At 37.5% G+C, this 26,004-nt stretch overlaps 1 protein-coding gene across 1 annotated transcript in view; it reads right to left on the minus strand.

Moving 5' to 3' along the window:
- Positions 1–11,950: 11,950 nt before the first annotated feature.
- Positions 11,951–26,004, minus strand: part of TTK (TTK protein kinase) — a 44,185-nt gene continuing 30,131 nt past the window's right edge. The window contains exons 14-22 of the mRNA XM_087718823.1: positions 25,200–25,292; positions 23,470–23,627; positions 23,225–23,376; positions 20,716–20,840; positions 19,527–19,607; positions 15,138–15,314; positions 14,834–14,924; positions 14,517–14,614; positions 11,951–12,563 (exon numbers count right to left, since the gene is read on the minus strand). Coding sequence (XP_087574949.1) covers positions 12,474–12,563; positions 14,517–14,614; positions 14,834–14,924; positions 15,138–15,314; positions 19,527–19,607; positions 20,716–20,840; positions 23,225–23,376; positions 23,470–23,627; positions 25,200–25,292 — 1,065 coding nt within the window. The 3' untranslated portion in view covers positions 11,951–12,473. The remainder of the gene's footprint in view (positions 12,564–14,516; positions 14,615–14,833; positions 14,925–15,137; positions 15,315–19,526; positions 19,608–20,715; positions 20,841–23,224; positions 23,377–23,469; positions 23,628–25,199; positions 25,293–26,004) is intronic.

Consider the following 26,004-nt stretch of genomic DNA (forward strand, 5'->3'; position numbering starts at 1 on the left):
AATGATTCTTTACAAATGTTGTTTTACAAAAAAAATGATATTTTACAATGATTCTTTACAAAGTTATCTAGTCTACAACTTTGAGATCAGATGTTCTTCCAGTCTCCCATCCAAGTACTAAATGTAAATTATCTTAGTATCAAGTAGTGAGCAAAAATCTATCCATGACTCATGAACATACCTTTTATTTCACACAGCCACCCAAACGATGCCCTCGACGTGATGTCCCGATGCCTGGAGGCTGTGCGGATCTGGATGGGGAGGAACAGGCTCAAACTCAATCCCTCCAAGACTGAGTGACTGTGGTTTCTGTCATCACGATTTGTGCATCTTGTTCCCTCTTTGATGATAGGGGGAGAAATTTTAGCCCCCAGAGGGGGCCCGCAATCTGGGAGTCGTCCTGGATACGCAGCTTAGTTTAGAAGAACATCTGACGGCCGTGACCAGGGGGGGCCTTCATACGTCAGTTGCGCCCCTTTCTGGATCGGGATGCTCTGTGCACAGTCACTCATGCCCTCGTCCTTTCTTGCCTAGACTACTGCAATGCTCTTTACTTGGGGCTGCCCTTGAAGAGCATCCGGAGGCTTCAGCTGGTCCAGAATGCGGCCACGCGGGTTATCATGGGGGTACCTAGGTGTTCCCATGTTACACCCCTTTTAGGCAGCCTGCACTGGTTGCTGGTTGTCTTCCGGGTGCGATTCAAGGTACTAATTCTGACCTTTAAAGTGCTCCATGGCTTTAAAGGTCATAAATTAGGCACCTGCGAGACCACCTACTGCCACCAGTAGCCTCTCACCGTCCAATACAATCCCACAGAGTTGGCCTCTTCAGGGTGCCATCGGCCAGACAGTGTCGGCTAGCGACCCCCAGGGGGAGAGCCTTCTCTGTGGGAGCACCTTCCCTCTGGAATGAGCTGCCCCCGGAGCTTCGAATAATCCCCGACCTCCGGTCCTTCCAACGCGCCCTAAAAAGTTGACTTTTCCAGCAAGCCGGCCTGGCCTGAACAGAATAAAATAAATGATTAATTTAATTGTTAATTTTAATCTAATTTTTAAAATTGTATTGTTAATATTAATTGGGTTTGTTTTTGGATACTTTATTTAATTTCCTTTTTAACTTTTGTAATATGTGTTTTTTTTAATGTTGTACACCGCCCTGAGTCCTTTGAGAGAAGGGCAGCATATAAATCCAATAAACAACAACAGCCAGGTACAAATGACTTAAATTATCACATTTTGGATATGAGAAGTTCAAATTCCATTGAGAAATCCATAACACTGAGAAAAGTGAAAGGAAGAATGTGATGACAACCATTAGCATGGTGGATGAATTTAGTGCACTGTTTGGAAGATTTGAAGGACCAAACTGAGGACAAATTACCCTGTACAATATCTATGTGGTCACTAAAATTCAACACTGACCTGATAGCAAATAATATTTAAACTAATAAAGCTCAAACAATGCAGGTCTCCTTTAATACTTCACTTATTCCTTTCTCAACTCTAAATTTCTATTTGCACAGTAGCTGGCATCTTAAAAGGATCACTGTTTTCAGGATTAGTTGATTGCCAAAGGATCTAAGATGCAACCAACAATTATGTGGCCTAATAATTGACAGTTATATAAATGGGGCAATGCTATGCTAAGGTAGATTAAAAGGTCTGAAGTAATATCCAGAGTAAAAAATCCTTGGGAACAGAATGCCATGTTTGAATTGCATGCAGATCATGTTTAAGGGTTCTTGAAGTTTCTTCATAATATCAGTTACAACTTTTGATCTCCAGTGATTTTCAGTGGTCTTTAATCCTGCCTCTTTCAAAGGCCATCATTTGTCAGTGCCTTGCTAAATCCTAGGTGAAGTAAGTCAAATGTAGGCTGTGTTGTGAAAACCCAGATTCTCGATGAAAACATCAGAGTATGTTAATACTTAACTGATCAGTTGAAACACTGCATCTGATGAAGGAAGCTGCAGCTCATGAAAAATTATGCCGTTTGTCAGAAAAGACGCTAGGCAGGAGAGGAAAAGCTGCAGCTCCGACAATTTTTGAGTTTTTAGGATTCAGAATGAAAATTTGTCCTAAGGAGCAGGGGGGGAGGGGGTTGCTGCCGGCATTACTTTGGCACTCATTGCCAAAAAGGTTTGCCAACACTGGCCTAAGGCATCCTCAAGAAGTCAGCTTAATATTATAGCAATAGCAATAGCAGTTAGACTTATATACCGCTTCATAGGGCTTTCAGCCCTCTCTAAGCGGTTTACAGAGTCAGCATATTGCCCCCAACAACAATCCGGGTCCTCATTTTACCCACCTCGGAAGGATGGAAGGCTGAGTCAACCCTGAGCCAGTGAGATTTGAACCGCCGAACTGCTGAACTGCAGTCAGCTGAAGTAGCCTGCAGTGCTGCATTTAACCACTGCGCCACCTCGGCTCATATTGCAGACTTTTTATGAGGCTGTCCAGGTCATATAAAAAATGCTGACAAGATTCCTTTGGATCTCTCTCAAGATAATTTCAGGCTACTTTCAAATTTAGCAATTGGTGCAGAACAGCTTTAATGCAAATTCTAGATTTGGTTTGGAAAATTGATTCAGTTTAATTATTTAAACCCATTTAGAAAATCAATATGAATTGCCAAATTGGATCAACTTAATCTGGATTTGCAAAAAAAAAGGCCTGTTTCTACATATGACTAGTAAAAAAGTTCAAAAGTACCTCTTTAATCCAATATTTAGATTTGAATTTTTGTTTTCAGAATATCAAGTCCATTCGTGGAATTTATCAAACTGCTTTCACATTAAATTTCCAAACGGAAGCATTTTAAATTCTTAAAATTTGAAAGCATTCTCAGCTTCAAAGTGATGCAGAATAAATACACATGCTTTAACATGACAGTTTACATAAACCACCACCATTAAAATACTGACCTACCTACAATGGTGAAAGCTACTTGTCCTGTTCCAGACTGAGTAATCTCATAGTAGCAAGATACAACTGATTTAATGATGGGATTGTAATTAAAACATCTAAGAAGGCAAACAGAATGATCAGCTGTGCCATCACATACAAGTTCCAGAAAAAACACAGCGAAGATGATCAGGTAGTCAGGGGGGAAAGTCAGGAGGGATAATACCAGTGGCAGCCAGGAGTCCCAAAGGGGCTTTTCCAAAAGGCAACTGGACTTCCTTGGGTTTTGTTTTGAAAAAAAAAATCATTTCCTATCTTTCGCTTCTAAGATTCTCGGATAAGAATGCCAGTCAAATGCCTGAATATTTTTTTCCATATTCCTTTTTTTTAAAAAAAAAAGAAATTTCTGATACAGCATAATTACTTTGCTTCGCTCATTACAGTAATACCTTACTAAGGCCTTAGATTAGCTTTGCAAATTGGGTACATCAAGGTTTAGTCAACGTGCCATGATTAAATAAATCATCACTTATTCACTGCCAATAGAGCCCTGTTTGTATTTACACAAATGAATGAATAGTTGCAGAAAGTTACAAGGGGTTCAAACCACATAGCAAAATTATTTGTGGCTCAAACATAGCTTGGGATCTTCTTTGCGCCAAGCAGAGTTCATAAACTGGTTTCAGTCAATTTGCTACATGTTCTCATACAGTATTCAATCTGTAATCAGTATCGCTCACTCCTGGTTTGGGCCTTAATTTTTAATTTTCAAAATAGTAGTAACAAATCATTGTTGATGCACCCAACTCACAGAATATCTACAGGGATACTTAATAGCCAATTCACTCACCTCTGCACTTTCAAAGCAAATGTTGAGCTGCTGTTCTTACCCTTTATAGCAGCTGAGACGTGACCCGTGAAAACAGTGAATGACAAAACCGCGCCCCACTAAACCGCGTCACTGATGTCATCAACGCAGCGACAACAGCCAGCGCGGAGAAAGAAGGGCTTTAAATAGCGTGTTGAAAGAAAGCGGATTCAACTTAAGGTAAGGGTTAGGGTTAGGGTTAGGGTTAGGTTAAGGGTTAGGGTTAGGGTTAGGTTAAGGGTTAGGTTAAGGGTTAGGTTTAGGATTAGGTTTAGGGTTAGGTTTAGGATTAGATTTAGGGGTTAAGTTTAGGTTTATAGTTTACAGCATGCTTCTATCTCCGCGCTGTTGTCGCCCTGTTGATGACGTCAGCAACGCGGTTTAGTCGGGCGCGGTTTTGTCGTTCGCCCTTTTGTCGGTGAACCCTGAGACAAATGTAATTCTCTGCATTTGTGTGTATGAAAACGATATTCCTCTTTTGCTAGTGAAGTGTTTTCCATCAGCTGAATTGGAAGTTCTTTTCCCTTCCCCGCCTTATAAGCCCATTATACCACAACCTGTTTCTAGTCCCCTACAAAAATGACTTTTAAGAAAGGTAATTACTTTTTCTGCCTCCAAAAGCTCCAGCAACTAAACAGACAAGTCAGCCTATTTTGTATTTTTCCTTGATTTTCCCTTGCATTTCCATACCGTGATGTCTTTTTTACAGGTAATTCTCGACTTACAACCGCAATTGAGCCCAAGATTTCTGCTGTTAAATGAGTTTTTGCACCAGTTTACAACTTTTCTTGCCACCACTAAGTGAATCAATGCAGTTGTTAAGTTAGTAAAATGGTTGTTAAGTGAATCTGGCTTCCCACATTGGCAGGTCACAAAAGCTGATCACATGAATCCAGGACACTGCAACCCTCATAAATACATGCCAGTTGCCAAGCATCCCAATTTTGATCAGGTGACCATGGCGATGCTGCACATTGTAAGTGTGAAAAATGGTCATGTCACTTTTTTCAGTCTTCTTGTAATTTGAACAGCCACTAAATGAACTGTTATAAGTCAAGGATTACCTGTAAAAGGTAGCACAAAACAGGTTTGGCAGCTGATTGTAGCAGTTCCGTAGATGGCTTCATTCAATATAGCAATCAAGTGTATTATAAAGAAAGGCTTAGTAGATCAGCTCTGATGTCAAAATAGACTGATTAACAAACATATTTATTGGGCCATATTTCTCACTTTCACTAGTAAGAGTATCAATTTTAGCAATTGATGCGATTACAGTACGCTTAGTTTGTGGAGAAACTAAACCTATACTTAATCAAAAAAATACCGTTAAGGAAAATTGAGGACAAAAATGCCACCCATCAGGTCGCAATAAATGGAAAAGAGACTCATACAAGCAAGTTTACCCAATGCTTGATAGAATTAAGTGGCACGGTGGCTAGATTGGAAATAGTTTTCAGCATGTTGTCTGACACATGTTGATCCAACAATCTTCCTTGTCCATTTGATAAAATACTAACACAATGAACAATACTTTTACAGATTAAGTTGACTTCATTTACTGAATGAGGGGAAAGAGACACTGTTGTTCCCTGTAGTGATGTTATCCTTTAAAAGAATGAGCCACTAGAGGTGGGAGATTTACATTAAGATATGCTTTTGTGGCCATATCTGGATTTTCTCTTCTAGTCTCTTGTTTGGGCAGAGACTATGTACAAAAACTGCCTTTCCTCTCTGCTGTCTTTTCCCTAAAGCAGATAAATGCACATGTGGATTTGGTTGCGTAGCTGGTGGTTGCTTCCTTCTTCGTTGTTTAGGAAGATCAAGAAGGCGCCATTAGGGAGACTTCTAACTTATCACATCTCTTCCCTTAAGAGAGTACAATTTGTCTATACAACATATAGTTGTATAGGTTTAAAAAAATACTAGGGCATTTATGTTAAGCCAGCATCAAACAAACGCGATTAGGGTAGCATATTGTATAAATATAGTCTATAATTTAATTGGTTATATTTCTGCTGTTAAAGAAACTTTGTTTTTCTTTAAACAAATCTCAGACTTCTCAAAGCCTAGGGAATTTTGGGCTGAGATTTAACTAAAGTAGATGCACACCCCTAATATATATGCATCCATGCAAAATTTCCTTTATGGTTTGTTCCATTGTATATTGAAATGGAGCAAAATTAGACTACACAGATGAAGAAAACGATAGCGTATTCATTTTCAAGTCAATGTTAACAGCACAATCCTATGCTTTCTTTTCCTCTGTTCAGTCATGTCCAATTCTTGGAAACAGCCCGGATAGGTCCTTGCCGTTTCCTTGGCAAGGTCTTTCAGAAGGTGTTTGCCCACAAAAGAGCCGAGGTGGCGCAGTGGTTAAATGCAGCACTGCAGGCTATTTCAGCTGACTGCAATTCTGCAGTTCGGCGGTTCAAATCTCACCAGCTCAAGGTTGACTCAGCCTTCCATCCTTCCGAGGTGGGTAAAATGAGGACCCGGATTGTTGTTGGGGGCGATATGCTGACTCTGTAAACCGCTTAGAGAGGGCTGAAAGCCCTATGAAGCGGTATATAAGTCTAACTGCTATTGCTAACTGCTATTGCCTTCTTCCTAGGGCTGAGAGAAAGTAACTGTCTCAAGGTCACCCAGTTGGCTTTGTGCCTAAGAGAGAATTAAGTCACAGTCTCTGTTTCTATCTTGGTGCCTTTAACCATTATACCAAACCGGCTCTCTTATCTTCTCTGAAGTATCAGTAGATACAATTAGCTAGGCTCACACATTTTACCAGGCCTGGTTTGGTTTGAGCTGATCTCAAAAGGGTAAACAGGATAGGCTTACTTAGCATATGGGTGGGAAAGCCAAGAAATAGCAGGGCTGGAGCTTAGCTTGGAAATTTGGAGAATTGTCTTGAGGAAAGCAATAATAACCGGTGCCCGTTTTGTAGCCAAAACAGTGCATCTGATCATGTGGCCGCGAGGATACACGCCTGACCCAAAAGAGACTGTACAATTTACCACCTACTTAGAATAACTTTGTCACTTTGAATGTACACTAATCGGCATACATTAAAATGAAATTTTGTTGCATACAGCTCTCAAAGGGTCACCATTTTCTACATAAACATGACAAAATAAATACAAAATGATATGAATTTATAATACGAACCCATCATTATATTAAAACCATGGCTCATGCCTACCATTCATCTTTGATTTAATCAGCACACTATGGTTAAGTAAAACATGGTGTTACCTAATGTGTGGACCTAGAATATAATTTATTCCAAGAAAGTGAACACAGCCAAGTGTTTGGGTCATTGACCCAACTGCCGTACATTTTGAAATTGGGCACCTCTTCTAACATAAGAGCCACCCTGATTTTAGTAATCAGCCCGATTAGAATCAGCATATCATGACTGCAGCACTCGCGCTGTTCTCTCAGCCAGCAGGAAGTATTGAGGTGAAGAGTCAGATTGTAGATCAGGTGTAGTCCCTCCCAAGAAATCCCTGAAAAATACTCTGCTTCCATTGCCTCTTAGCATTTGGGGATCAAATTTACATGTTCATTAATGAAGGAGAATATTTATAGCTCAGGGTTGAAAGGAGGGGTGCTGGGTGCTCTCTGAGCTTGATTGTTTTCTTGCTGGTACCACTGATGATGTTACCTAGTTTGGGTAATGACATATCTGCAAGAAAACAACCAAGCCCAGAGAGGGCTAAGGGCCCCATCCTAGCTGTGTGCCTACGTGACTGAACATGAGAGAAAAATCTCCTGTGTTTGCTCCTTGAGCGAACAATTTCTCATTATGTGACTTGTGATTAAATATCGGACAAATACATTACGTAGATCGGTGTCTTTCAACATTGGCAACTTTTAAGATACGTGAACCTCAACTCCTAGTAAATTGCAAGGTTGAGAAAACAGTGACGTAAACTATTCACTGGCTTATTTTGAATTGGAGGCCTAGCATTCCGTGGGCTCTCATAAGTCTTCTGTACACTCCAACTATCATTTGTACACAAAAAGGTAATGTTTTTTTTTTTTCCCTGGAGGACATAGGAAAGAAAAGCGATGGGGATGTTTTCTACGTTTAATATTTTCATCACTTTGTTTACCATAAAGGAACATTTCTGTACAAAACTGAAAAAAACAGCACATCTAGGCTAATGTGTTCTCTTACCTCATTCACTAAATAATGTGAAATGATTATGCATATAGTAGAGGCAGTCCTCAACTTACAATGATAATTGAGCCTGGCAATTACAGTCCTAAGTCATGATAATCATAAAGTGAGTCGCCCGGTTTTTTATGATCTCATTTGTGGCAGTTGTTAAGCTAATCCATTATTCACTATAGGGTAGTTCTTGCCAGAAATCAGAAGTAAAGGCAGGTTTCCAGTAAAACTGTTATAAATCATGGTCACGTCACTGTGGGGCGCTACAGACAGACACAATTGCAGGCCGGTTGCTGCACCCCAAATGCGGTCAGAAGCTGAGCGCTCTAATTGATGCCCTGATGTTGGGAAATTCAAAGCCACTTTGTAAATAGCTTTTTTTGGGGGGGGGGGGTGTTTCTCCATCATAATTTTGAATGGTCGCTAAGTAACCAATAGAAAGTCAAGGCTCACTTGTACTACTCTGTCTGTGTATTCATCATCATTTGGAGCATTTTTAAATTTAAGAGTTAAACTTATTAAAAATATGTGCAGGCTTTCAGCAAAAATGCTGTAATACTCAACCTATGCACAATGGAAGCATGCCCCACTGAATTCAGTGATAGGGAAGTCACACTAATCTAAATGCGCAATCACATTGTATATATTTTACGACGATGTGATTACATGAATTTTATGAGGATACCACTTTCCGTAAAAATAATCTAAGGCCGTATCCAGAGTTTTGTCCATCAATTGACCTTGATAAATGACATCTTAACATAGGTCAAATAAGGCGTGACCCGACAAAAGGGCGAACGTCAAAACCGCGCCCGACTAAACCACGTCGCTGACATCATCAACGCGGCGACAACAGCCAGCGCAGAGAAAGAAGGGCGCTTTACAATAGCGCGTCAAAAGAAAGCCGGTTTAACTTAAGGTAAGGGTTAGGTTTAGAGTTAGCTTTAGGGTTAGGTTAAGGGTTAGGTTTAGGGTTAGGTTAAGGGTTAGGTTTAGGGATTAAGTTTAGGTTTAGGGTTACTTTTACAGAGCGCTTCTGTCTCCGCGCTGTTGTCGCCCTGTTGATGACGTCAGCAACGCAGTTTAGTCGGGCGCAGTTTTGTCGTTCACCCTTTTGTCAGTGAACTCTAATAAGATACATGCGCGTGTAGGTTAACTTACAGTATATCTGGAAAGTTCTGGCAAATATCTGGCTAATTGTTTGATTTGAATTGAAATTTGGAATGTAACTATTATGAATTCAGAAAAGAACCTGTCTAAAGCAAGCATGAGTTGATGCAATGTTGAAATACCAACATTTCCAGAAATAAACTGGGGAGGGTGTGTTGCCTAAAAATTCTTTAGAAATTATTCCTTGCTGTTATTCATACCTCGCGATAAAACATTTATTTAATCATAGTCTACTGAATAAATTACAATCAAATAATTTACACGAAAGGAAACACCACCATTGAACTAAATGTCAATTTTAGACTCCCTTGACCAAATTGGTCTAACTACAGAAGCATCTAGTCCTGCTTTGTACTTAGATGGGAAATCACTAAAAAGAAATCCATGGTTGGAGACTGCACTGGGAACAGGAGAAACCGATGGGGGACCTCACATAATTGTAAAAAAAGATAATGGCAAACTGTTCTATATTTCCAAGACATCCATGAAATTACCAAGTCAAAACATCCTAAAAAGAGACCTATTTTTTTAAATGAAGGCAATAGATCAAATCTGCTTTAAAAAAGAGAAACTGTAGAAAGAGGCTAGACTAGTTTTGTCAATCTACCATCTCCTAACTAACACCTAACCAACTATAAGGGCAATAGGAAAAAAATAGCCAATGCTGATGCCCTGCTAGTAGAGGAGCTAAATAGCTTCTTCACCCGCTTTGAGGTCAAAAGATCAGTCTCTGTGGCCCTCTGACCTCCAGCCACTCACCCTGGATGAACATCAAGTGAGAGCTGAGCTGAAGGCTGTAAATCCCAACAAAGCTGCAGGTCCAGACTGAGTGTTGGGGAAAGTGGTAAAAACCTGTGCTGACCAATTAACAGGGGTCCTGACAAGGATTTTTAACCTCTCCCTGCAACAGGCTAGAGTCCCATCATGTTTGAAAGCAGTCACAATTATCCCAGTTCTGAAGAAAGCAGCCGTAAAAAGCTTGAATTACTATAGACTCCTTGCACTGATGTCTATAGTGATGAAGTGCTTTGAGAGACTGGTCCTACAACACCTCAGGTCCTGTCTTCCACCAAATTTTGATCAACACCAGTTTGCTTATAGAAGCAACAGGTCGACAGGGGACGCCATCACTCCTCTACATATTACACTGAGCCCCCTTGAGAAATCTGGGAATTATGTCAGAATAATTGACTATAGCTCGGCCTTTAACACCATCTTATCAGGAATTCTCATTGAAAAGTTGACTGACCTGAATTTTCCTCCTCTCACTTGTGAATGGATCAAAGACTTCCTGACAGATCATCCACAAACAGTAAGGGTTGGGTCCTTTACATCTTCCACGCTGAAGCTCAGCCCAGGTTCCCCTCAGGGCGCTCAGCCCATACCTGTACTCGCTGTACATCCAACATCATAGTAAAGTTTGCAGACAACACAACAGTGCTGGGTCTCCATAACTGGAGGGGACAAATCAGCATACAGGGAAGAAGTCCAGAAGGTATCCGCATGGTGCTCAAGAAACAACTTACATCTAAATACTAGTAAGACAAAGGAGATGGTGCTAGATTTCCGGAAGCACAGAGAGGAATCTGCCCACTGTATACCGAGGGGAGCTGTGTGGAGAGGGTTTCCTCTTTTAAATTATTGGGAGTGCTTATTAGTCAAGATCTCACCTGGAAAAATAACACATTTCTGGTGATTGGAAAGACCCAACAGAGACTTCATTTCCTTAGAGTCCTACGAAAAAATTAGGTGGAATAACGGCTGATGACCTCTATCAGTCCACCATAGAAAGTGTCTCACATATTGTATTATAGTATGCTATGCTGGTTTAACAGCTGCCGACAGGAAGGCACTACAGAGAGTGATCAATTCGGCACAAGAAACCATTGGTTGCCCTCTGACATCACTGGATGACATCGCCAGATCTCGCTGCTTTAGCAGAGTAAGGAAGATACTCAGAGATGATTCACACCCTGGTCAGTGTCTCTGCACTTCTACCATCAGGCAGAAGACATCAAAGTATAGCCAGCCGAACAAACAGGTTTAAAGATAGTTTATATCCTTGGGCAGTGAGACTTTTAAATACAACCACAATCACTCCATGCACAGGCAGTTTTTTTCTTTTTCTTTCTTTTTTCGTTTCTGTTATAATTTTGCACCAGTGAGGTTAAAACCAATTTCATTGTATTTAAGTACAACGACAATAAGGATTATACTTATACTTATTTGCGTGCTTATCCAGTTCCCAACCCATCCCTTTGACTCCTCCTGTGATGCCTCAGACCTGGAGGATTCTGCCTGTCATCTTCTACACCCATTCCTTGGGAAGGGAGTGGCATCCCAAGGATTTCTGAGAGTATAAAATATTTTAGAGGAATCATCTGTGATTAAGTAGTGTTATATTTCAGAGTGAAAAGGTAATCCATGTTATTTCTGAGAACTTAAGGAGTTAATCCAGAACCTTGTGAGGATTAGGACATTTATCTGTGTTTTAGGCACATGCCCATTGTGATTGTTAGGGAAGAATTAATTGAGTGAGTCCAGGGAATAATGTATATGCACAGGAAATTGTTCTTAGTTATTGTTGTTTTGTTTTATCTTTTTTAGGATATGGAAATGGGAATGCAAATTTCACATCACAAAAAGTTAGTCTAAGTGATAACATTGTTACAGTAAATCAAAAATTAAAAGAAAATCTCCAAGCTTAATAGTAAAGAGGAACAAATTTGTAGAACCAGAATTAATAGATTACAATTTCAATATCATTAATTTGTTAAGCTTTTCAAATCAAAATATTTGATTTTTATAGGATGCTCTGTTTACTTAGAAACTGCAAGATTAACACAGGATGAGTATCTTTTTATTTACAAAGTTGAACATCAGTATCAGTAGATTGTATCATCTGTACATCAAAAAGATTTCCACAGGAATATGTACAGGGTAAAATAATGAATAAAAGCAGCATAATTTGAAGTACTGCTTTTATAGTATCTACCACCAGCAAAATATGAAAAAAATGACAGCTGAATCTGATAGAAAAGAAAATAATTGACTTGATTGTTAGACAGTTGTCCAGAACTAGAGTTCCTTAGTTCATGTTAAAACAAGTCAAAATATTTCTCTCAAGATTCAGAATCGCAGCTAAGCTTTAATCAACTAATCCACAAGTATTTGCTATCCAAATATAACAGCAGACCAGCATGTTATATAGCAGGAATGGTCCATAATAGTCATATGCAAATACTAGATGAAAAAAATGATGATAAACATTTCTAAGTGGCAAGACAAATATACCCAGATGTGACCAGCCTTTGCTTAGAATATCTTATTTTCATTTATATCTTTTGTAAATCAGGCCTTATTACTTTGTTTTCCAGGTTGTCCGACTGTCAGATTTTGAAAAAGCAGATACATCTAAACCTTCACCTTTGTTGCACTGCTCATATAAAGTCTGAAATTTAAAAAGACAAGACAAATGATTAAATCTCTCCTCTTTACTTTCAAATCCCCTTATTTTCTTCCCCCCCCACCCCATGGAACATTGAGCTTAATCCTTTTTGTCATCTCAAACAGATTCTTAATAAATATTTACTTCCCACCCCAAGTTTTTATTTTTGCTTTTATTTTTCTTCCATTCTCTCAGCCACTTAGAGATAAATTTTTGCTATTCTTTTCTAAAACTTATGCAGTAGTGGTGTGTAAATGCCAGTTCAGTACCTACACAAGCACAGCAAAAGCATACAAAGGGAGTTCCAATGTTACACACATCCTGCAAATAACAGAATTTGTAACACAATTTGATGCAGCCCTTATTTTTTTCCTCTTGCTTTCTATGTAACATACTTTATTCTTCTGGAGGAAAAAAAGAAATAAGCATCAAAGAAACCTCTTGTTGTTACAAATGCAGCAAAACATAGCAAAATAATTTTCAGGATCAAAAGCAACTAGTGAGAAAGTTATATTTCTGAGGCTTAAAGTGTTTGTGCATTTATAAAAAAAAGGGGGGGTTTGCAATACCTGCGAATTTACAGTTGAATCTCATTGATTTACATAGCCTTGGAAAGACACAAGTTACTTGAATAAAATAAATTGCACAGCTTCTGTTCACACATTTTCCTTACTCTTCCCAACACATATTGCAAATAATCTTCTGGAATTTATTTTGGTCATGTTCAGGAGAGCTAGGTTTAATAATTAATTAAATTTAGAGTATCTTCATACTTTCTTATAAGGATTCTCTACCATTTTAGTAAAAACAATTTTAATTAAAATGTTATTTAAAGTTTTTATTAAAAGAAAGGATTAATGTATTTATCTGCAATTATTTTCAAAAGGAATTGGAGATCATGTCCATAAATATAAGTCATTAGAAACCATCCCACCTACCCACCCCCATTATATATTGCTTATTTTGATCAAACTAAGTAGAAGCACATCATCTAATTAAATATTTTATTTATGTATCTAAACTCAAATAGGCATGATGAATTTTTTCTTTAAAAAAAAATCAAGAGAAATCCATGAGAAATCAACTGGCTACTTCCCCATTTATAAACTTGTTCATTTAAAAGAGTTTACTTGGTATTTCAAAGCACACTTAATGAATGCGCTGGAATTAAAGACATTCAGGAATACTATACTCATGATACTGATCCCCTCAAGATTAGAACACATAGTGTAAATTGTAAATCTCCCCCCCCCCCGGTCAATTTCCTGGAATAAAATTAAAAAATTCCCCCAATTATCCACAGCTCATTTTATCTTTTCTTGCTTTGCTGCATTGGTGGGAAAGGAGGACTCTTTTAAGGTCTTCTGTGCAAATACAGGCCTTGGCCAGGGCACAAAGTGTCCCTGGTTGTGGCATGAGAGAAGCCCTGGCAACACCAGCATGAAAAGTGGCACAAAGGCTCCCCCAATACAGTAGTGGCACACAGTGTGGCAATGGATAGGGCTGGGAGATGGGAGCAACTGGCCGAGAGGCAATCATAAATATAGACAGATGCAAGTAAGCCTGAATTTTGTCCGTGTGACCATGAGAGCAAGGAAACAGCCAGAAATGTGGGGACTGTGATAAGTCCCTTTGTTTAGCACTGTCATAATTTTGAACATTTGCTGAATGAACAGATGTTAAGAAAGGACTACTTGTGTAGAAGAGTGTCCCACTTCATCTAACTCAAACTATTGACTATTGTCTACTTTACAAGAGCTTCTATTTCATTAACATAATTCCTTATCATTTACTTACTAACAGTTGAAACCATTTCTCACTACACATTCACCATTCTATCAGTCCTTTTCTCTCTCCCCTGAAGAAACTCTGAGCAAGAAATATATAGTTCTAACATGATTTTATTATTATTTATCATTTTAATTATACTAGCAGTGATATTACTTATCTACTTACTCTAGCAGCTTTGGAAATAGAGTTAGGAGAATTCAAGCCGATAAGTTGACCAAGAATACGCTTCATTTCTTCTGATGTTCCTTTTGCATTTTGATGTCCTAGAAGAATTTAAAGTTAAATTGTTTGAGATGCATGCCCTATGATTTGATTTAAAGCTGTTTGAAAATTTTGGTACATAGCACTTGGCGAACTAACTTAAGATAGCATACATAATTTAACCTGCAAATAGTTGTTTTTTTTAAAAAAAATCACCTTTAAACAAAATAATTTTGGTAGAATAAACACAATAGTAATATCTATTAGAAAAGTTGAATTACCTGTTTGTGAATTGGACTGTAGATGTACATAAGGATGGATCAAAAGTTCAGAGATAGATATTCTTTGCTTGGGATTCCTAATTAAACAATTCTGGGGGGGGGGGGTGACATAAAGTTAGGAAATAATTGAAAATAAAACCAATCATGCTAAAGAATATATACATAAAATCAAGAAATATGAAATCAAGAAACCTATTATGCCTTCATATTCTAGGATAGTTAAACGTAATTAAAATCAATCATGACTTGGAAAATTATCTCTAAGAGCGTGAAATTATTATAAAAAAGAGATACAAAACATTACCTTTAAGACATCTAGAAGATCCTTTTCTGCAATATCAGGAAACATTATTTCATAATTAGGGTCAATTATGGCATGAAGTTTTGTTATATAATTTGTTATGTTCTGAAATGGAGTTTTTCCATAAGTCATGGAATATAAAATACAACCCAATGACCATACATCACTTTTTGGGCTAATCTAAAAAACAGAAAGAAAAACATGCTCATTCAATCACACCATTATTTTGACATTCTTATCATTCTTAACATAATCATATCTGCTACAACTGATTATGCAGTAAGGTGAACCATTTATTTTATACAATCATACATTATGATTCTGCATACCGCCAAAGTGGTATATACAACACCTGTACATGTTGTTTATTCACAGCCCAATCAATTAAAGTGAAAGATAATGAACCAAAAGTCAATACTGCTTTCAAGGTAAACTCTCTAAGTGGCATTAACAAATCAAGCTTTTAGGAATATGATAAAGGAATGCTAAAAATTTGCATCCATTAAATTACAAATTAAATACCAAAGTGTCTGCATTTAAGTCTGTGTAATTTATGATCTAACCTCCTTAACAACAGATTCAGCTGAATCTCAGGGATGATAAAGAACACAGGTCTGCAAAAAAAAATTTGAAAGCTGTTTTGGTTATTCCACGTAATCTTTGTTTTTTGGTGCGCTGAATCCAAAAATGACCTCCATTTTGTCATAGGACATCACGTTTCCTGACAATTTAGGTAACTATGTTAAATAAGGCAATACCTCAAAATAAATGGAAATAGACTTATAAAATTAAAGTTTTATTACAATATTTTTTATGAAAATCCTTTTTTGAACTGAAATGAGCTCACCTACACACACTAAACTCGATTCTTCTTCCTTGTGAGGCTCCTCTTGGTGCATTTACGCTTGTGAGTAGCATCTGGAATGTCTCTCTGAAGCATCCAACAGTAGTCTGCCATCATTGTAATGCTCCATTTTCCCTGGTATCTCCTTTCCATCTCTTTAATGTCTTGGTGGAATCGTTCAACTTGTTCCTCACTCACAGCCCCCAAATTTTCAGGAAAGTAGTCAAGGTGGGACTGGAGGAAATGCACTTTCAAACTCATCAGGCAACCTAAAGCTTGAAATGCTTTCAGCATTCTTCCGACAATCTTTTTGTAGTGAGGATCTTTGTTATTGCCTAAAAATTTCTGTACTTCTTTAAATGCAATCCACCCTTCTTTTTGAGGATTTGTCATGGTATTGACAAACTCTTGATCAACTTTAAGCCTTCTAATGTCTGATCCGACGAACACACCTTCCTTCAATTTTGCCTCCGACAGGCATGGAAACTTGGTGACCAAGTATTTGAAGCATTCTCCATCTCTTGGAAGTGATTTTACAAATTCCTTCATTAATCAGAATTTTATGTGGAGAGGTGGTAGAAGAATTTTATGGGAAGGTACCAAAGTTTCTCCGAGGACATTTTTTTCAATGACTGTTAGCACCCTTGGCTGCCAACTCTTCTTGGTCCAGTGATTTTGTCGGTCTCGAATGTCCTATAGACACAGAAAACAAGGGTATTTGGTATACCCAGCTTGTTGCCCGAGCAGCATACACAAGACCTTCAAGTCCCCACACACTTGCCAACCATGGTCTTCATATTTAAGTTTATGAAGAACCAATTCCAAGTTCTCATAGGTTTCCTTCAAGTGTACGGAATGACCTACAGGTATGGAAGTGTAAAAATCGTTGTGGAGTAAAACTGCTTTGAGACTTCTTTTTGAAGAATCTATAAAAAGACACCATTGCTCTGAATCATATTGTATTTTAAATTGACCCATCAGACCTTCGATATCGATGCAATAAACCAACTTGTCTTCCTGGGCGAAGTAAGGAACAAACTCCTTTTTACGATGTCTGAACCATGAAGATGACACTCCCGGCAACAATAAATTCCTGCTTTTCAGCCTTGATCCAAGTAACTCAGCAGCATCTTTGGGAAGATTCAAGCCTCTTACCAAATCATTCATCTCCTCCTGAGAAAACAATTTTGGTCTTGTATCATCTTCAAAGTCAGAACTTGATTTGTCATCTGGTTCAGGTATGACTTCACCTTCATCAGAGCTAGGTATCTCTTCCAAGGTAGCAGGGGGCTTGGGTACTGGTATATCTGTGCCATGGGGGATGGGACAAATTGCTGAATGAAGATAGGGATATGAAATGGAATGCTTCCATTTGGAATTAAATCCTTTCACATCGCATGAACAAAAGTAACAGTCATCACTATGGTTCTTTTGCTCTCGCCATACCATAGGAATCCCATAACAGAAAGATTTTTTCTTACCCTTGAACAAGTTTCGGAGGTCCTCAACACACCGTTTGCACACTTTATAAGGCGCCCAAACTTTATCTTGATCTCCAATTTTTAGTTCAAAGTATGCAAAGTATACTTTTTTCACAAAGTCTGTAATATTCTGCTGATGCTTCAACACTGTATATTCACCACAGATGAAACAGAAACTGTCTGGCGAATTAATACTCTTTCGCGGAGCCATAACATAACGGTTGAAGAATGACGAGCTAACATGAATTGCAATGAAAAAGTGTGAACAGCCTAGAACCAAGAACCTGATGATGATTCGTGCACAAGTGTGGCATGCAGGAGAGAGCAGCTCTGTGTCTGTACACGAGACGTCACAGTGCTGGCCACGCCCCCTGCACTGACCGGAGATGCTCCTATCTGCCCTGTGTCTCCCTCCCACTGGATTTTTCAGGAAAGATTAATCCCTTCTACCATTAGAAGGACAGACTTAAAACTTGCTTAGCTTATGTATATATTGCTGACCATCAGATTTACAGTGCTATATTTTTTTTTACATAACTCGGACAAACCTTTAAGATTTTTTGGCATTTTATATCTTAAATGCACTTATGTGAATTAATTAATAGTAATTTGGACTTTAAATTTGGTTAAAAACCCATAATATAAAAAAATACCAAAAAATTTAAAAAATTGATAAATTTGAAGACAATTTTGCATGTTGTGGCAAATCATGATGTCTAGGAGTTTTTTCAATATTTTATTTGTTTTCAGCACACCAAAATACATGGAAATTAGATGAAAATAATCAAACAGCTTTTTTGTCGCAGATCTGTGGCATAGGTGAGAGTAGGCAGAGAAAACTGGACCAGGAAAGCAAAACATCCACCCAAAACATCCACCCTTTACAAAGTGATTTTGAATAACTGCAGCAGCAACAGCACAGCATGATGTGAAATCACATGGAGGTGGCAGTAGTTCTACATCATACAACTTGCCTATGTATCAGTAGAAATGTACAGTAGATTAAAACTAAGTCAAGAAATCAAGCTTTACTATCACCCCAATTTTATTTTTGTACTTGAAAGCAACATTACTTGAAGTTGCTATGGGCTAAATTTTGGCATCAAGGATCAAATAGTTCAGACCAAACATTGGAGGGGGAGGTGTCCCTGTCAATCTTCCTGACATCAAGAAGCAAAGCCAGTTCACTATGGAAAGCCAGGCATGGAGGAACATAAATATGAGGACAAAAGAAAGCAATGGCCAATGCCATCCAGTGCATTAAAAGGTCAGTGGATAACAAATTGTACTCTCAGATGCAGATTACATAACTTCATCATTTGCATATTTCAACACAGATGTCATAATTTTGAGGTCATCATCTAGTTGCAGATGCCTATGGGAATAATGCCCCTTACTCTCTAAGCAAATCATCTTCTATTAATATTAAATCTCTGCTTGCCTACAAGATGCTTCTTATTTTAAGAAGTAAGATGTCTTCCACTTGCTTAATGTCAGTTAAGCATGGAGGCGTCATGCTTCTTTTTAAGGAATCCACTCAAAAGTTAATACAACTCTTAAAGCCACAGCAACCCTTTTTTCTTAGCACCTGTCGAAGCCTGAAAAAGTTGGGCTGCTTTTGGTACTTTTATAGGAGAGAAGAAAAGTGCTGCAGTTTGGCAGTTCGAATCTCACCAGGCTCAAGGTTGATTCAGCTTTCCGAAGTCAGAAAAATGAGAACCAATGCACTGACTCTGTAAACAGCTTAGAGAAGGCTGTAAAGCATTGTGAAGTGGTATATAAGTCTAAATGCTATTGCTATTAAAGCATGCACAGCCCTCACAATTTCATGTTGCATAAATAAATCCCATGGGTAAAATCAGTCAATCAACAGCTGGCCACATTTAAGATGAACTTTTTCTTCCATTTTGTTTCAGAAGAAAAGAGAGATGATAGGAATAAGGAGTTTGCCTCAGCTTTCTTCTCAAGTTTCCTTATAATTTATTTCTAGCTCCTTGTTCAAATAAAATTTGCTCCAATTTGGAATATCAATATTTTATCTTTTGGACTATATGAAGAAAATATTACCTTTGATCTTGACTTGCCATTTTCTGCACTGGCAGACATATCTTTGATCGACTCTGGTGGCATGTAATTAATGGTGCCAACCTGTTAACATAAAAAAATAGAACTATGTACATTTAAATAATAGTTACATTTAACATTTCTATAACTGATTAATAATGTAAAATATAATATTAGAGATTTAGTTCCTTTTTGGATTTTGAGAATACTCATGGTGGCTACAAATCAAACTTTCCCCCTCAAATAGCATTACATTTCAGCAATTTAATCCCAAAGATTTTACAGACAATTCAATAGACGTCCGACACCTCATAAGAATTCAGCCATTTTAATTCTAATATATGTCTGGGGATGCTATGTAACTATACCCTGCTCTAATATTTTTTACATCAAGTCAGGAATGCCTGATACGATGTTAATGGATACTAATATTAACCATGCTAAAGGATAATTAGGTTCTCTGGTTAAGAATTCTAGTAAAATAAAAATCCTAATTCATTCTAGAATCAGTAATAACTACACTAATTTAGCTACTGTCATTACAGGAGAAACTCGTTTTACTAAGAGTGCAATCATACAACCCATTCATGATTACTTAACCTAAATTTAACATTAGAACAATTCTACAAATAACAGCAAAATGTGTTACCTTTTTAATAATATTGTAATGGGGCAGCAGATACTCCACTTTTAAACCTAAAGGTAGCCATTTAAATATTAAGCTTGTTGGATTCTAGATTCTCATCAGCTTTAATCAGAATAGCCATCCATGAAATAATGAGAGCTAAAGCAATATCTAGAGACCAGCCTATTGTCTTCTTAATGTTTTTAAAACCTTAGATAGATGTTTAATATACTTCATAGTCCCATACATTTACATATTCAAGACTCTTCTTAAAGTTTTCAGCAACAAAGTGAAACAACTGGAACTGTAATAGCTAGGGCAATTCACTTTTCTCTCTCATTAGAAATCATTATGAACCCTTCAACCTAAATCTTTGGAAAAATAAGATTTGACTCTGGTCCAAGTGTACCAAGAAAAAAAAATGAAACACACAAATGCAGTGTGTGTGTTGCTGAATGTTTTCTGATTGCAACATGTTCTTATCATACTCCATTATCAAACAACAACAATAAGCAATTATTTAAGATAATTGCTTCTTTTATGTTTAATAGTTCACACTTGTCTCACCTGGGAATCTTTAACAATGCTAGTCACATCTGGCTGCATCTGATTTGCAATGCCAAAATCTATTAGTTTCAGCATTCCATCTACTAATAGAAAGTTTGCTGGTTTCAGATCACTATGAACAATACCTGCAAGTTAAAATTTGTTCAATTAATTCAAAGTGTGTCAAGAATTATTACTTATCCACATATTAAAACACAAGGTAGGGGAAAAAATGAAAATCCTATGTAAAGTATTCAGGCAATCAGGAGTGGAGGGTTTTTGTGTCCCTGATATCACTGGATCTTTTCTGTTATATGACATTGTAGAAAAGCTGGCTTAAAAAACACTCTGGAGACACATATGCAATTTTGAATTACATTGTTTTCTTCTAGTTTGCCCACTTCATAAATGACCACATTCCTACACATCAGAACACCATCTTCTCTATTGATTGCCTCTGAAAGCATCTGGAATCCTCAAGTAGTACAGAATATTTCTATTACAATGTGTAATTCCAATTGCAGTTCAAATTTCTGCCTTTTATTTTAAAGAATTTTAAATAGTCTGTAAATTGGGATCTAGCTACTTGGAAGACTAGAGTCGGGAACAACTAGCTCATATGTGTGAGGGGAACCTTTACCTTACTTGACAACTGGTTCATATTTATGACGGTTGCAGTGTCAGGCGATCCTCCTTTTGCAACCTTCTCACAGGCAAAGTCAATGGGGAATCCATATTCACTTAACAGCCGTGTTACTAAACAACTGCAATGATTCACTTAATAACTGTGGCACAAAAAGTCATAAAATGGAGCAAAACTCAACAGGTTTCTCACTTAGTAACATAAATGCTGAACTCAATTGTGGTCGTAAGTCAAAGGCTACCTGATCTTAATACGTAGTTTAATTGTAGAATACAGCAATAGCTATCTAAGCTAAAAGGAGCTAAAGAGCTTGCTGATTAAAAAAAATATTTTCTCACCTGATACTATTATCTTATTAATTTCAATGAAACCTACATATGCATTTGGTATTGTGTAAATTATTGTGTCAACAGCAATACACAGTCTGACAGCTCATACATGGCCAAAGGAAAACAACTTTATAGCAAATCTGGTTATTCTCAAAGCAAGATTCCAAGTTTCCCACCCAAAATAAGGCCTTATTCTATAGCTCAATTTGGAAAAAAAGCACATAAAATTAAACTTGACTACAGGATTTGTTTTATATAGCAGCAGTCACTGAATTCTTTTGTAAGGCCTTCTCAGACATTCTAGAATAAAATTATTTATTAAAAATATGTGTACCTATATAAGTGATTCCTATCAGTGGTATGCATATAAATATATCTAACTGAAATGTAGCATTGTTTAATATTTAATAATAATATATTTTTACAATTTATCTATATTTTTTCACAGCTAGCTCCGGGAAACCCATTTTTTAATTGTATGTATGAATTGTTTTTCAGGCAAAATTTCATTCTCATATGCTGACATATTGTTCTTCTTTTCTCCCTTCATCTTCTGATAGGATACTGTAGTTCACTGAAGTGCCTCAAATCCTCCCAGAATCATATTTATTCTTAAGCATCACTTTTCTTCGTTTGCATGGCTGAATATTAATGACTCTAATAATGAATTGTTGTGGCCCAGCAGGAGCCATTGGAGCTGCCACTAGACTCCGACAGCGAGGGGCCCTATGAGTCGGCTCTGGAGGATGTGGAGGACCCTGGACAGGGTTCCGACTCCGAGCAGGGCACAGAGAGACTGGTTGGCCACTAGGAGGCGCCTGAGCCTTGGACCAGTGGGGAGGAGACAAGAGAGAGTGATCCAGAAGCCAGCAGTGAGTTGTTCCTGGATGCTCAGCATCGAAGAGCTAATAGGCGTCAGGAACAGTTGCGCAAGTACAGGAAGTAATTGCACTCAGCTGGTGGTCATTAGGCTCCTCTCCAGACTATAAAAAGACTGCTTGTGCACACGCCCCTCTGGCAGAAGTCAACACATTAACTAATGTTTGATGAACAGTATTGTGAGCTTGGCAGGCTGGATTGCTTCCAGGGCTTATCTGTGCTGGATTGCGGCCCCAGTTTATCTGTGCCAGTTTGCTACCAAGAACCTGTCTTTGCTACCAAGAACCTGTCTGTTACAGATACTTCCGTAAAGTATCTTTGGCTTGGAGTGTTTGGTGTGGGACAAGGGGGGGTCAGAACAATGAATTATAGCACTTTCTCTCATATCTAACTATACCTTATGATGGGCAATCTTTTTCTTGATATGGCAGTAACCAGCCTAACATATCCTGTAACTAAGGCATCATATCATACATGTGAGTGAAAGTGGGTCTAACAGAATTTTTTCTTTTTAGAAACTCTTTGAATGTGCATTTTACTCGTACCATATCATGCATCTATTGTCTTGCGGTTTTATTTTCTCTGACTTTAGTTGTATTATTCTAACTGTATTCCTTGAAGTTGTTCCTGGGAGAAGCTATTCTAAACAACAGAGTTCAAACATGCAAACGGTAGTTACCATGTTGGTGAATTGTATGTACAGCTTCCAGCATGTTTTTCCAATAACTTTTCCGTTCCCATGGATTAATTGTCTTTTTCTTTTTAAGCCAGCTGTTAAGATCAATATTGCCACATTCCATCACCATATAGATGTTCTTCTCATTGATTTCACTAAAAGTTGCAAAAATAAAAGTTAATCTGAGGATGCATGTTTGGGGAGGCAGAAAGAGGGATTAAACTGATTTTACAAAAGCATTAACTTACTAGTCATAAAGTCGGATGATCTTATCACTATGTTGCTGAAGTTTGTTTAAGTGAGCAATCTCATTTTTATAGCTTTCGATGGTCTGTTGATCTGCTTCTTCTAGATTAACATGTTTGATGGCAAAAAGCTGTTTCTTTTCATCAAGTACTTGAAATACCTTTACAAACCAATTAAAAAAACATAACTAGATTTTTAAAAATATATTACTATATTTACTCTATTGTTTTATTTTGGATAGATACATAACTTCACTGCACTCATTAACCAGCACAAGGCTATGAATTTCAACATACTGTGTAATAAAAAATACCTATATTTAAAAGAACAAACAAACAAGATTCTCAATCATGTATGAAATAATAAATACAACAGGTTTGGCTGAGGTCCATTTCCCATTTAATACACTATATTAAAGCCAATGAACCAATGTTTTATTTTTCACTGCTTCACCACTATCCACAATCTTGTTTGGAGTTCTCTTTTTAAGAGCCTTTAAACAATATATGATTATTCCCAGATTACTTTCAAAGTCTCAAGTTATTTATGGCATGAAATATATGCATTCTTATCACTAGGAGAGTCAAGTTTTTATCACTGACTCAAGAGTATCCACATATTTGCATATTTCTACCTACTGGAGCAATGTTAAGGAGAATTAATATGTATAACATTTAGCATTGTTATTGTTGGTTTGAACGCATTTGCTGAAAAAGTCTTGTCAATTTTTTAATTAAAAATCCTTATGAATATACTTTTCAACCAGCTTTTTTATCAATTTATATATTTAGAGATCTGAACTTTTTGAGCTCTAAGGTAAGAGTAAAATGCTAGATTAATTTTGGCTGATGATAACTGTTTTTTCATTAAAATAGTTTTCAATGACTCACACCTAATAAACTCATAATTGAATGTGTTCCATATGTGTTCCAAATAAGCTAGCTTTGAAGGCTGTCCAGAAGTTCCATCTGGTACAAAATCCAGCTGGGTATGCTATTAAAGGGGGTAGGAGGAGAGATAGATAGCATTATACGTGAGTTTGATGGTAGAAATGTGTATATAGAAATCTCAGCCACTGAAATCACATAGAGCATTAGCTTTGCTTACACAGGATTACAATTTTAGGATTACATCCAGTGTTATGGTCATATTTGGGACTTTCATTGATATCAACTATCTGTACATACCCTGAACTAGAGCAGAGAAGTCCAAACCATACTTTCTAAAATAGATCTGGCATTTTTTCAAGGAAAAGATAATGAGTTGCTAGAATGGTTTAATCTGTGGTTGGAAGTATATAATCATATATAAAAATGTATTTTTATGGTTATACACAAAACAATATTTTTTCAATACAAAATATTTTACTACCAAGAATAGCTATGATTTGTTTTCAAATAACAGATAAAATAAGTTCCAAGCTGTCAACAGTAGCAACCTTGAGGTGCTACAGTGAACTCCATAGCAGTAAAGTGCTATGGGATATTTTAAATTTTTGAGATCCATATTTTTGCAACACCAAGGGCGTGGTGAACTGAGCTTTAGGAACCTCTGATTTAATCTATTGATATTTTATTTCTCACATACTATCTTAGTCACTTTATTTAAAAAACACACAGGTATATATCACTGTTGTATTGTACGTGTTAACATGTTGAATTAATGAATACATTGGATTCTTTTTTTTTAGCAGATTTTTAAATTATTTTTTACGAATACATTGGATTCTTACCTTACTAGATCCTCCTCTGCCTATTTGTTTTAACACAGAGTACAATTTTCTTTTAACAAGTATGCATTCACTTGGTAGTACAGAAGCTGAAACCTGAATAAAAAAAGTTTGTATATGAAAAGAAATGTACATAGAAAGAATCAAATGAAATCTCTGGCCTTGTTGCATTTACTGTATTTTATTTTATTTTTACCATTTCATTTAATTGGTTTTATTTATATCCAGAGTCACTGAGTTGGATGACATACAGTGTATATCAGGGGTGTCAAACTCGATTTCATTGAGGGCCGTATCAGGATTGGTTTTGACCTTTGGGAGGGGGTGGATGTGGGCAGGGTGAGTGTGGCCCGCATGATGTCAATTGTGTTGGGGTGTGTGTGTGTGTGCCTATGGTGGCCTAAGCACCCTTGACATTGAAAAGGGGCTCCTGAGCTCCATTTTCGGCTGAGACAGCCTCCTGCAATCCTCTGCCTGTGAATATAGAGTCCAGGAGGGCCATGCACCACCCTCACAAACTCCGTTTTCAGTGGCAGAGGCACTGTGGGCCAGTTCTTTGCTGTTCTAGCGCATCCCCATGGCCCAGATCTAAGCACCCTGCGGGCCAGATTTGACCCCCGGGCCTTGAGTTTGACACCCCTGGTATATATATAATGAATTGTTTATTGTTGCTGTTGTTAAAATAAAGGGTAGATGTATAATAAGCAACATTATTTTATGAAGCTGTAAACAGTAAAATCAAGAAAGACTCCCTTAGATCTTTTTGTGTCTCTCTTTGTGATTTAAAATTTGGCAGCAAAACAAACAT

This window comes from Thamnophis sirtalis, unplaced genomic scaffold, assembly GCF_051295495.1.
Source record: "Thamnophis sirtalis isolate CommonGarterSnake01/CBP01778 unplaced genomic scaffold, rThaSir2_p1.2 scaffold_6, whole genome shotgun sequence".
NCBI lineage: Eukaryota > Metazoa > Chordata > Lepidosauria > Squamata > Natricidae > Thamnophis > Thamnophis sirtalis.